General features: G+C 42.9%; 1 protein-coding gene across 4 annotated transcripts in view; it reads right to left on the reverse strand.

The window, feature by feature from the left end:
* Positions 1–8,903, reverse strand: part of LOC121856413 (calbindin-32-like) — a 51,375-nt gene extending 42,472 nt beyond the window's left edge. For 3 of the 4 annotated variants that reach the window (XM_042351998.1, XM_042351997.1, XM_042351999.1), the window contains exons 1-2: positions 8,744–8,903; positions 4,738–4,823 (exon numbers count right to left, since the gene is read on the reverse strand). In XM_042351998.1, coding sequence (XP_042207932.1) covers positions 4,738–4,823; positions 8,744–8,864 — 207 coding nt within the window. In that variant the 5' untranslated portion in view covers positions 8,865–8,903. Of the gene's footprint in view, positions 1–1,527; positions 1,555–4,737; positions 4,824–8,743 lie in introns of all 4 variants that reach the window. The other variant, XM_042351996.1, reaches the window with a different exon arrangement.
* Positions 8,904–14,265: the final 5,362 nt, after the last annotated feature.

Below are 14,265 nucleotides of genomic sequence, written 5' to 3' on the forward strand. Positions count from 1 at the left end.
ACTGGGGCCCATTAGTCCCCATACCCACAAAGACTGGGGCCCATTAGTCCCCATACCCACAAGGACTGGGGCCCATTAGTCCCCATACCCACTAGGACTGGGGCCCATTAGTCCCCATACCCACTAGGACTGGGGCCCATTAGTCCCCATACCCACTAGGACTGCCCATTAGTCCCTATACCCATTAAGACCCATTAGACTGCTCACTTAGTTTTGATACACGACCTCCTCCTCACTCCACTATTCACATCCTATATACCACTCTATATAGCAGCGGGGAGGGAGGAGGGGGGCCAGAGTACGTAAGGGGAATGTAAATATAATTAAAACAAACATTACAAAAATCATTGTAAATTTATCTCATATAAATCATTATTTTTGCAGGAACGGGTCAGCATTACCCTACCATCACAAACTCGTAAGAAAATTCCCAATACGCCATGCAAATTCTCTCACTAATTCTCAAACTCTAGTCAACCTGATTCATTCCAATTCCAATATCAAAATATTTATGTAAATCATCTCAGAATTTATTAATGAAAAGCCTAAGGAAAAAAAATGGTTAGATTACATGAAGATTAGACAGGAGAAATTTTTGTCATCTGATTATTGAACACCTTAATAGTAGGTTATATTAGGTCAGGTAGGTTAGGTTAGGTCAGGTCAGGTCAGTCAGCATTAAGGTGATCAAGCATAAGATAAAAGGTCAGGTCAGGTGAGCATTAAGGTGATCAGCATAAGATAAAAGGTAAGGTAAGGTCAGGTCAGGTCAGGTCAGCATTAAGGTGATCAAGCATAAGATAAAAGGTTAAGTTAGGTCAGGTCAGGTCAGCATTAAGGTGATCAAGCATAAGATAAAGGTTAAGTTAGGTCAGGTCAGGTCAGGTCAGCATTAAGGTGATTGGCATAAGATAAAAAGGTTAAGTTCGGTAGGTAGGTCAGCATTAAGGTGATCACATAAGATAAAAGGTCAGGTCAGGTCACAGGTGATCAAGCATAAGATATAAGGTCAGGTCCAGGTCAGGTCAGCATTAAGGTGATCAAGCATAAGATAAAAGGTCGGTCAGGTCAGCATTAGGTGATCAAGCTAAGATAAAAGGTTAGTTAGGTCAGGTCAGGTCAGGTCAGCATTAAGGTGATCAAGCATAAGATAAAGTGGGTCAGGTCAGGTCAGGTCAGCATTAAGGTGATCAAGCATAAGATAAAAGGTTAAGTTAGGTCAGGTCAGGTCAGGTCAGCATTAAGGTGATCAAGCATAAGATAAAAGGTTTAGGTCAGGTCAGGTCAGGTCAGCATTAAGGTGATCAAGCATAAGCTAAAACAAACCGTGTCTAACCAACACATGACCCTCAAAAAATCACAAAATAATTAATCATCAATTAAAAAACTAAAAAACACAAGTCATTAAATCATTCATTATGCAAACAAAGTCACATAGAAATCCCTATGTGATAATGTGAGGAGAGACCAAAGTTAATTAATGCAATAGAGGTGAGAAATGCGAGGGGTTGTATGGGATTTCTTTACCAGACGTCTAGGTGCTGTTCCGGCGCCCTGTGGGGGGAAGATAGTGCCCAACTGGTGAGGCTGACTCTCTTGATATAGGCAATAATATAATGGTGTTTTTTTCCGACGACGGCTGAGAGATGGGTGAGTGTGGGTAGTGTGGGTAAGTGTGGGTAGGTTAGGGGTGTGGGGGTGTGGGTAGGTTAGGGAAGTGTAGGGTGTGGGTAGGTTAGGGAGTGTGGGTAGGTTAGGGGTGTGGGTAGTGTGGGTAGGTTAGGGAAGTGTGGGTAGTGTGGGTAGGTTAGGTAAGTGTGGGTAGTGTGGGTAGGTTCGGTAAGTGTGGGGCCCATTAGAACTGGGGCCCATTAGACCTTGGAACCATAGCAGGTTAATGAATGAAGTAAGGAGGGTGATAACCAAATAGAAGGGTGAGGTAAAATAAGTCAAAATGAAGGAAGGGAAATAAGTTTGAAGGAAGTCAGGGAAATAAGTAAAAATGAAGGAAGGAAAATAAGTTTGAAGGAAGTCAGGGAAATAAGTAAAAAATGAAGGAAGAGAAATAAGTTTGAAGGAAGTCAGGGAGTCATCGTATGTTTAAATGATCCTTCACCTGCTACTCGATGTCCACCCTGCCGGCTAATTGGCACTGGCACGAGTAAGGAAGGCGGTCAAGAAAATGGAAAAGAGAGTTGGTGCCAGTACATTCTTTTTTTAACCCCCGTTTGGATGGGGAAGAACTCAGACTGGGTGCCATTGTGCAAGACACTGCCATTCATGCCATTGTGGAGTTGCCTCACAATGGCGATGAGTTTTGGTGGGCAGCCAAAACGGCTGAGGGTCCACCAGAGGGCTTCCCAGCTGACTGAGTCTAAGGCCTTGGTTAGGTCAATGAAAGCCATGTACAGGTCATGACGCTGTTCTCTGCACTTTTCCTGTATCTGGCGGGCAGCAAAGATCATGTCAGTGGTGCCATGTGATGGTCTAAAGCCACATTGAGATTCGGGAGGGATTTCTGCCTCAGGAAGAAGTCTGTTAAGAAGGACACGGGCGATAATCTTGCCAGCTACGGACAGCAGCGAGATCCGCGTAGTTGTCACAGTCTGACCGGTCTCCCTTGTTCTTATAAATATTGACGATGGAGGCGTCTTTAAGAGCTTGGGGGATTTCCTCCTGTTTCCATATATTCTACATGAGACAGTGGAGACGGCAGAGGTCCTCCTGCTGGGATTCCATCAAGCCCTGAGGCTTTGTTATTTTTCATCTGTTTGATGGCAGTAGTTACCTCATCCAGGGATGGAGGGCAGCTGAGGTGGGTCAGCTCTGGATGCTGAGGGACCTGCTGGGTAGTCAGGACATCCACATCGGTGTTTCGGTTGAGCAGTAAATGGTAGTGCTCTTTCCAGCGCCGAAGGATGCCTTCAACGTCCTTAATTAGGAAGATCTCGTCGGAGGAGAGTGGGGGCTGCGTCACGAGTGATTGGACCATGAAATGTTTTAGTGGAATTGAAAAATTAGCACATCTTGTGCTGATCTGCAAATTTTTGTGTTCCACATGCTTTATTTTCAAAACAGTCGTTCTTTAGATTGCGGAGTTTCCCATTGGGTCGCCACTTTCTTCTTGCCGAAGGTATCAGCTTTGGTCCGCGACTGAGGAGAGTTCTGATCAGCTAAAGCAGCACCTTTATCATCGACGAATGCATTGATTGTCGGGTCATTTTCATCAAACCAGTCCTGGTGTATTCTTTCGGTCTGGCCGAGGGTCATGACAGTGTCGAGAATATCCCATTCGGCACTGGGATTCACGTTGTTTGTTGTCGGTTTGTTTATCAGCCCATGTTCGAGCTGCTCTCTGAAATCCTGTGCTTCCGCTGGATCTTACAGACGCCTAGTGTTAAAACCTCTTCTGGAGGCTTGTTGCCCTCGCCGCTTTGGGGCGACGTGAAGTGAGAGCTTGGCTCTGACGAGCCGATGATCAGTGTCACAGTGGTCAGAGCCATGCATGGCATGGGTGATGAGGACATCTCGGCGATCTCTTTCTCTGACAGTGATGTAGTCAATGAGATGCCAGTGTTTGGATCGTGGGAGTTGCCACGAACCCTTGAACTTGTGGCCTCCCAAACAAGGTATTGGTGATAGTGTGGTTGTGTGCGGCACACCTGCTGAGGAGGAGTAAGCCATTGGGATTACTCTTGCCTAGTCCATTTCTCCCTATGGTTCCCTGCCAAATGTCAGCATCTCTGCCAACTCTGGCATTGAAGTCGCCAAGGAGGACAACCTTATTCTCATATAAAGCTTGACTCACTCACATAAAGCTGGACTTATTTTCATAAAAGCGACTCACTCTCATATAAAGTGTGACTCACTCTCATATAAAGTGTGACTCACTATTATATTAAAATTGACTCGCTCATAAAGCTTGACTCAATCATAGAAACAACCTGCTAAGACTTAACACCATCTAATAATCCAATTCTTAAGTCTTATCCAGTCTTTCTTTAACCAGACCTCACTAAAGACTCTTTAATCTTAGGTAAATCAGTGTGTGCATGAGGGGGGAATATGAGGAGGTATGAGGGGGAAATACGAGGAGTTGTGAGGGGAAATATGAGGTGTTGTGAGGGGAAATTGTGAGGTTATTGAGAGTTTTACGAGTTGGGGGGAAAATATGAGGGGAATATCGAGTATTATCACGTGGATGAGGGAAAATTATGAGTCAAGGTTTATTGAAAAGGAAGGAAATGAGTGAATATTTTGAGTCAACAAGAGGAAAACAAAGGAAAATTATGAGTATCTGTTAACAAGAGAGAATTGAGTAATAGTCATGAGTATTTGTGAGTTAAAGATTGGATTATAGGCAAGATTATGACTATTTATGAGTAAAGAGGGATATTTATTAAAACTGTGAGTATTTATGAGTTACAAAAACACTATAAGGTACTTGTGAGTTAACAGCGGGAATGAGTTTATATTATTTTGAGTAATTTTGAGCTAAAAGGGTAAATTTATTAAAACTAGGCATACTTATGAGTTATACAGAAATATAAGGAAACTTATGAGTATTTACAAAAATTTATTAAAACTGATTATTTATGAGTAAAAATGCGACTCCGGGAAATTATGAGTATTTATAAATTAAAATGAGGAAGTCTAGTGAAAATTATGAGAAATACATAATTAAGAGTATTTACACCTTAAATTATAGGTAAATATCAAACAGAGAGAGAGACTCACCTCAGGCCCGGCATCATTAGCGTTAACAGAAGAAACAAACTCCTTCAGAAAGCCGTCCAGCTCAGAGCCCTCAATGTACCCGTTACCTGAAGGAGCAAATGAGACGTGTTAGCTTAGTGTGTGTGTGTGTGTGTGTGTGTGGTCTCAACTGGGATATACCTATACAAATTGTTTATATATATACACAGTAATTGAACATTTAATAATCAATACACAGACAATACAGGTATACAAATAACGTACATACACAACACAGGTATACAAATAACAATACATACACAACACAGGTATACAAACAACGTACATACACAACACAGGTATACAAATAACGTACATACACAACACAGGTATACAAATAACGTACATACACAACACAGGTATACAAATAACGTACATACACAACACAGGTATACAAAAACAACCTTCCTTAACTGTATTCCCGTCTTTCATTCTCTATCACATGTTTCATTCCTTCTTTCATTCCACATAACCAGGGCGACCTGCACACTCTTCACACACACACACTCACACTTATGGTAGGTGTATGGTGTTGGGGTGCAGGGTAGTGTATTGGTAGGTGTGGGAGAGTTATGGCAGTGTATGGTAGTGTTATGAGTGTATGGTGAGTGATATAGGGGTGTATGGTAGTGTTATGGTAATCAATAGTAGAGTTATGGTAGCGTATGGTAGTGATTGGGTGTATGGTGAGTGTATTGGTGGTGTATGGTGGTGTATGGTGGAGTTATGGTAGGTGTATGGTAGTGTTATGGTGTATGGTAGGTTATGGTAGGTGTATGGTAGTGGTGTTGCGGTGTGTGGGAGAGTTATGGTAGTGTGTGGTGTGATATGGTGGGTGTGTGTGTGTTATGGTAGGTGTGTAATTTGGGGTTATTGGTAGGTGTATGGTGGTGTTATGGTGGGTGTATGGTAGTGTATTGTGAGTGTATGGTGGAGATTATGGTAGTGTGTGGTAGTGATATGGTGGGTGTGTGGTAGTGCTATGGTAGGTGTATGGTGCTATGGTAGGTGTGATTAGAGTTATGGTGAGTGTGTGGCAGTGTTATGGTGGGTATATGGTAGTGTTGGTGGGTGTATGGTAGTGTGGCAGTGTGTAGTGTTATGGTAGGTGTATGGTAGAGTTATGGGGGTGTATGGTAGTGTTATGGTAGGTGTATGGTAGTGTATTGGTGGTGTATGGTAGAGTTATGGTGGTGTATGGTAGAGTTATGGTGGTGTATGGTAGAGTTATGGTAGGTGTATGGTGATGGCCTTATGGTAGGTGTGGTAGTGCTATGGTAGGTGTATGGTAGGTTATGGTCTGTATGGTAGAGTTATGGGAGGTGTATGGTAGTGTTATGGCAGGTGTGTGGTAGTGTGTGGTGTATGTAGTGTTATGGTGGAGTTATGGTAGAGTTATGGTAGTTGGTAGTGTTATGGTGTGAGGTGTATGTGGTAGTGTATTGGTAGGTGTATATGGTAGAGTTATGGTGGTGTATAGGTGAGTTATGGTAGTTATGGTAGGTGATATGGTAGGTGTGGCAGTGCTATGGTGGGTGTATGGTAGTGCTATGGTAGGTGTATGATGAGAGTTATGGTAGGTGTATGGTAGTGTTATGGTAGGTGTATGGTAGAGTTATGGTATATATGGTGAGAGTTATGGGAGGTGTATGGTAGTGTTATGGCAGGTGTGTGGTAGTGTATTGGTAGGTGTATGGTAGAGGTTATGGGAGGTGTGGTAGAGTTATGGTAGTGTATGGTAGTGTTATGGTAGGTGTATGGTAGTGTGTTGGTAGGTGTGTGGTAGGGATTGGGAAGTGTATGGTGTATTATAGTAGGTGTATGGTAGAGTTAAGGAGTGTATGGTAGTGTTATGGTAGGTGTATGGTAAGTTATGGTAGGTGTATGGTAGTGTTATGGGAGGTGTATGGTGGTGTTTGGTAGTGTATGGTAGTGTATAGTGTTGGGTGTATGGTAGTGTATATGGTAGGTGTGTGTAGAGGTTATGGGAGGTGTATGGTAGTGTTATTGGTGGGTATATGGTAGTGTTATGGGAGGTGTATGGTTGAGTTATGGTAGGTGCATGGTGAGTTATGGTGGGTGTGGGATAGAGGGTTATGGTAGGTGTATGATAGAGTTATGGTGGGTGTATGGTAGTGTTATGGTAGGTGTGGGATGAGGTTATGGTGGGTGTGGGATAGAGTTATGGTGGGTATGTTATTGTTGGGTGTATGGTGGGTGTATGGTATGTGTACAGTAGAGTTATGGTGGGTGTATGGTAGTGTTATGGTAGTGTTATGGTGAGGTGTATGGTAGTGTTATGGTAGGTGTTATGGTAGGTTATGGTAGTGTTATGGTAGGTGTGTGGTAGAGTTATGGGAGGTGTATGGTAGTGTTAATGGTAGGTATGGTAGTGTTATGGGAGGTGTATGGTTGAGTTATGGTAGGTGCATGGTAGTGTTATGGTAGGTGTGGGATAGAGTTATGGTAGGTGTATGATAGAGTTATGGTATTAGGTGTATGGTAGTGTTATGGTAGTGTTATGGGAGGTGTATGGTAGTGTATATACACCAGAGTTTTGAATGATTTAACAACAGTGAAAATAATTTAATAGTTGGGTTGTAAATCAAACGCAAAAACACAAACTACAACTTGGCCTCTGTTATTGGTATTATTAGCGTCATCTCTCTCTCTCTCTCTCTCTCTCTCTCTCTCTCTCTCTAGCAACAGAAGTTTGGATGGATGAAGGTAGGACTTTTTACACACACACACACACACACACACACACATACACACACACACACACATAAGCTCATCTCCTAAGTGTTGCCACTGCATTATTCGGTATCTTAGCTTTGTTCAACCGGCTACTTACTCCCTGCTAACATTAACAAGGTTGGGTAAGCGCTGAGGATGAGAAATAACCACCATTACGCAGGAACGATAAATTCACCGCTAACTAATAAATATCTAGGCCGCTTCTTTCCCCACATCCACGGAAAAATAAAAGTTAAATTATACATAAAATAAATAATTACACTAAAATAGACAATAAATATGTAATAAATATATAAATAACAAATAAATGAACAATAATAATAAATAATATATAAAATAAGAATAACTGGGAGAGTTAATGACACGTAATAAGAAAAAAATTAAAAAACAAGGAAAATAATAATATCCTTAACAGACAAATAAGCAAATAAAAATATGGAAATAATAAGTAATAAATAAATACATAATAAATAAATAATAAATAAAATAAATAAGATAATTACTAATAATGACCAAGAGATTTATTATAAGAAACAATTAATTCTGATATAACCTGTGGCCAGACTTATTGGGGAAGAGAGAGAGAGAGAGAATAAATACAAGATAAAATAAAGATAAATGAGGCTAGAAACAGAAGAGAAGTCAGGAAGAAAGAGGAAAGAAGGAGAGGAAGAAGAGACAGAAGAAGAAAGAAGGAAGAAGAAGAAGAGAGGAAGAGAAAGGAGGAGGAGGAGGAAGAAGAAGAGGGAAGAGGAGAGGGAAGAAGAAAGGAGAGATGAAGAGAAGGAAGAAGAGAGGAGGAAGAGACGGAGGAAGAAGAAGGAAGAGGAGGGAGGGGAGGAGGAGGAGGAAGGAAGAAGAAGAAAGAGCAGGAGGAAGAAAAAGTAATAGAGCAAGAAAGGACGAAGAAAAAGGGAAAAAGAGGAGGGAATGGAGGAAAGGGGGGGGAGGGGTACGGTAAGCACACTCACCTTACCTGGACAATTAAGATACACAGGTAATAACAATCTTCCCTCGTAAGAAACTTAACACACACACACACATCAAACACTCCACAAAACACACACACACACACACACACACACACACACACACACACACACACACACACACACACACACACAACAAAATACACATAATCAAACACTCCACAAAACACACACACACACACACACACAACCAATCCACACACCATCAAACACTCCCACAACACACACACACACACACTCACCATCAGCATCATAGTGGCTCCAGACCTCCATGAACTGGTTGGCGGTGAGTTTTTTAAGTTCCCGCGACTCGTCATCACGGAACTGGCGCATGAAGTTGTTGCACTTCTCCTGAGAATTCATCTTCCTCTGGTAATCGGTAAGACCGTCGGGGCCAACTGCCATACTGTAGGGGGAACACACTCAATTAGTACACCTTTTAGTGGTATATATTCCTTATACAGGTGGTCACAGGTGGTTAATGAACAGGTGGTCACAGGTGGTTAATGAACAGGTGGTCACAGGTGGTTAATGATTTATACAGGTGGGCACAGGTGGTTAATGAACAGGTGGTCACAGGTGGTTAATGAACAGGTGGTCACAGGTGGTGGTTAATGAACAGGTATCACAGGTGGTTAATGAACAGGTGGTTAACAGATTTATAGGCATTGGCTGGAACAGGTGGTCACAGGTGGTTAATGATTTATACAGGTGGGCACAGGTGGTTAATGAACAGGTGGTCACAGGTGGTTAATGAACAGGTGGTCACAGGTGGTTAATGAACAGGTGGTCACAGGTGGTTGATGAACAGGTGGTCACAGGTGGTTAATGACATACAGGTGGTCACAGGTGGCAGAAATAGGTTAATTACCATAAGACACATGTGGATTAATTAGACAGATGGTACAGTGACGTGGTGGATTAATTAGACAGATGGTACAGTGACGTGGTGGATTAATTAGACAGATGTTACAGTGACGGAGTGGATTAATTAGACAGATGGTACAGTGACGTGGTGGATTAATTAGACAGATGGTACAGCGACGTGGTGGATTAATTAGACAGATGTTACAGTGACGGAGTGGATTAATTAGACAGATGGTACAGTGACGTGGTGGATTAATTAGACAGATGGTACAGCGACGTGGTGGATTAATTAGACAGATGGTACAGTGACGTGGTGGATTAATTAGACAGATGGTACAGCGACGTGGTGGATTAATTAGACAGATGTTACAGTGACGGGGTGGATTAATTAGACAGATGGTACAGTGACGTGGTGGATTAATTAGACAGATGGTACAGCGACGTGGTGGATTAATTAGACAGATGGTACAGTGACGGAGTGGATTAATTACAGATGTTACAGTGACGGGGTGGATTAACTAGACAGACGTTACAGTAACGTGGTGGATTAGACAGATGGTGGATTAATTAGACAGATGGTACAGTGACGGGGTGGATTAATTAGACAGATGGTACATAATTATGATCTAGGTACTCTATTATAACACAGCTGGTTAGTGGTATTCAGGTTAGTCTCAGGCAGGTGGTCCAGGTGGTATTAGTCTCTACGTCAGGCAGCTGGTACAAGGAGACAGATGGTTACTTGATCTATGCACTGGTACAAGTATATTACCATCTTTAGACAGCTGGTGCACCTCAAGGGTCAACTTTAAATACGTCTATAATAGCTGGTGTATGGAGGAGAGAGAGAGAGAGAGAGAGAGAGATAGATAGATAGATAGATAGATAGATAGATAGATAGATAGATAGATTTGAAGGATAAGTAACTATTTACTTAATTATCCTTGACCTTAAGGAGAAAAAATACTTAATTGATTTTGTTTGTTTGTTGATACTGATGCCTTATCCTCCTTATCCCCTCACCTCCCTTACCCCCACCACCTCCCTTACCTCCCTGCCCCCCTCCCTTACCCGTTACCTCCTTCTCCCCAGTTATGTACACCTTTACCATGGGTGGCTTCATTTATATTGGGGACATGTGTTCTCTGATTCATATAAGAATCTGCAGAACCATCCTCTCAAGGTTTGACACAGAGCAGCTAGTTGGTGATATATGGGACGAAAGCGTCAGGCTGTCTGGTTTTCAGCATAGCTCATATTGTACAATACCAATAATGGATTGCCCGGCACACGCCTTAGTAGTCTAACGATGTTGTAGGTGACTCCGTCCTCTCCAGGAGAAGAAGACCTACCCCTGGCGAGGGCGGCGTCAAGCTCTCACTCAGTATATGGAGCATCACACTCATCGTGCTGTTTGCCCAGCATAAAGTTAATAAGATTACTTCTCTCTACAGACTTCTCTCTACAGCTGGTAACATGTCATAGCTAGACACATGAGCCTACTTTGTTACTAGCTCATTCGACTTTTGCAGAGGGTTTGGATGGGAGACGTGTCTACTGTTTTTACCTCTGATTGTGTTTGTCTTTCCAGGCTTTGCTGAGGGATGTGTGTTGGTTCAGGCTGTTGACATATGTCTCCCATGCATTTTGTCTGAGTTCGTTTACACGTTCCCTGACAGCAGCAAGGGAAGCTTGATACAATTGAAACATTTGAGGTGTTCTAATTTGTCTGTAACCCTTACCCACCCTCCTAACCCTAGCCCTGAGTTTCTTCAGCTCAGGGTCATTATAGCACTGCTGTTGCCTGTTCCCATTATGCTGACCACGTTTTCTCCTTTTTTTGATGGAATCATTGTTGGTGAAGTATGCATAAGTCCTATCTATCAGATCGTCATGGAAACTTTGGTAGTTGTCAGGCTTGTAGTAGGCTTGTAGTCCTTGTACCAGTCATGGATGAAGTCTATGAACTGGCTTTCATGTTCTTGCTTGACTGTGATTCTACGTCTGTTGAGTTTACCACCAGTGGGGGTGTCATTGGCTACATGTATACTAGCTTGGATTGGGCTGTGGTCAGACATAAGATCAGTGACAACATCAGAGCTATGAGTTGTGTATTATATATTAAAACCAATACACTTGTCTAGACCCCCGCCATAGATGTGTGTTGGTTCATTATTACCTATAATTTGAGCATCTTCATATGCACTGAGAAGTGAGATAAGCACACAGTACACAGTACACACTCTACAGACTGATAACATCACACAGACCATCTACACTGATGGATCTCTCTTGCCACCACTCTAAAGTGAATTGGTTGCCATACTCACAACTGTAGAATTCATTAAACCACTGTTACTGCCATAATATCCTGACCACGGGGTTAATTATTCTGACCCTTAAATATATTCTGTAATCCTTGCTGCCGCTCACAGGATGGTATGGGGTGCACAATCAACTATACTGTAACCAGCAAAATAAAAAAATTAACTCCCCCCTCCTCCCTCCCTCCCCCCAACACCAACCAATATTACCCCCTCCCCCATCAACCAGCCTTCCACTCCCTCCTATCACCCATCTCCCCCCTACTCCCCTCCTACTGCCAACCTCCCTTCCCCAGCACCAACCCTTCCCTCATCACCCCACTTTAACCACCTCCACCCTTCATGAAAAAACAATATGGCAGTGTTTCTTCTTGTCAACACCAATATTCCAACACTGTAATATTCCAACACTGTAATATTCCAACACTGTAATATTCCAACACTGTAATATTCCAACACTACACAATATTCCAACATTGTAATATTCCAACACTACACAATATTCCAACACTGTAATATTCCAACACTACACAATATTCCAACACTGTAATATTCCAACACTGTAATAATCCAACACTACACAATATTCCAACACTGTAATAATCCAACACTACACATGAGCAGACATCATCACTGTCGTAAGTGGGAACCTAACCTAACCTAACCAAACTTATTCCAAGTATTAATTGACATGTATACGAGTCGTTCTACAGTATTATATGTATACTTAGTTAATGTATACTGGTATTAATATGTGTATACAATTTATTTCACACACACACACACACACACACAGATAGTACAACAGATACAGAAATGCAAATAAACAGACAGACAGACAGACAGACTTACATGACAGCCCGATAGACTCTGTAAACATAAAACATGGTGACAGACACTGTATTCGACCACCTTCTCTTCCTCAACTGTAACGTCAGGTACTCATTTCACAGCTGGGTGAACTGATTACGAGTACCAGGGGATCGAACCACCGAACCTTAGGACGGGAGGTGAGAGCAATATCCACTCAGCCACCGTATCAATTAGTTAAATAATTAAATGTTCTTATTGTGAAGGTGGGGGGGGGGGGGGGTTAATTTAGGTCTAGAATAACCAGTTGGATAGTTCAAGGTAAATATTGAATGGAAATTGCACACGATATTTTGTTAATAGACAGTGAAACAGATGAACAATTTACTGACGGTAATAAGACAGAAAACAACGGTAAAACAGTGGGAGAATTTAATGATAGTGAACACAAAGTTACCATAATGAACAGTGAACACGAGGTTACCATATTGAACAGTGAACACGAGGTTACCATAATGAACAGTGAACAGGAACTAAGAGTGTTGAACAAAACAAACATTTATCTGTCCAAAATCGATACTATGGATTAATGAGACCGTGGCAGTGATATGACACCCAGGAGAGAGAGAGAGACTTTTATTAATTTTCCTCCGTCCACCTCTTCCCTCCCTGTTTTGTCTCTCCCTATCCTCTATCCTCCCTCCTTCACTATCTCTCCTCTCTCTCTCTCTCTCTCTCTCTCTTCAATTGACAGATACACCACAATTTGTTGTCTAACTGATGTAATTATTCACCGTGGAGAAGGGAGGGAGGAGGAGGGAGGAGGAGGAGGAGGAGGGAGGAGGAGGAGGAGGAGGAGGAGGAGGAGGAGGAGGGGAGGAGGAGGAGGGAGAAACGAGAGAGGAGGAGGGGAAGATATTAAGAGGTGATGGGAGGTTATTTAGATAGGAAGAGGGAAGAAAAGGAAAGTAAGTAGAGAGAGAAGAAAAGATGGGGAGCCCTCTCAATCGGACCCATCCTCTCCACCACTCTCCCCCTCAGTCAACCCATCCCTCTCCACCACCCCTCTCCAATCAACCCATCCCTCTCCACCACCTCCCCTCAGTCAACCCATCCCTCTCCACCACACTCCCCCTCAGTCAACCCATCCCTCTCCACCACACTCCCCCTCAGTCAACCCATCCCTCTCCACCACACTCCCCCTCAGTCAACCCATCCCTCTCCACCACTCTCCCCCTCAGTCAACCCATCCCTCTCACTCCTTCTCAATTAACCCACCACTGTATCTCTCACCACCACCTGCCCAAACCACAGATATATCGAACATCAAGACCCAAGGCATACGGACAGCTGGAATCTGACCCAAACAAAAAATACCTTTATTCCTAACACGCGCGTGCGTGTGTGTGTGTGTGTGTGTGTGTGTAACCCTTTCACTACACATGGAATATCAGGACTCTTCTGGATACTGGCACAAATGCTCGTCCTGAGAGAAGAACTGCCCTTGTGGCAAAAGAGCTGGCTAGATATAACATCGACATAGCAGCCATTAGTGAGTCCCGGCTCCCAGATGGGGGCCAACTCACAGAACGGGGGTCTGGCTACACCTTCTTCTGGAAGGGTAAGCCTGCTGTGGAGAGAAACCGCATTTATGGAGTTGGCTTTGCCATCCGCCAACACATCCTACACAGGCTAACTGAAATGCCTATTGGGATCAACGAGTGTCTCATGAAGCTCAGAGTCCCTCTGAATCACTCACGGCA

This window comes from Homarus americanus, unplaced genomic scaffold, assembly GCF_018991925.1.
Source record: "Homarus americanus isolate GMGI-L3 unplaced genomic scaffold, GMGI_Hamer_2.0 scaffold48220, whole genome shotgun sequence".
NCBI classification, from domain to species: Eukaryota; Metazoa; Arthropoda; class Malacostraca; order Decapoda; family Nephropidae; genus Homarus; species Homarus americanus.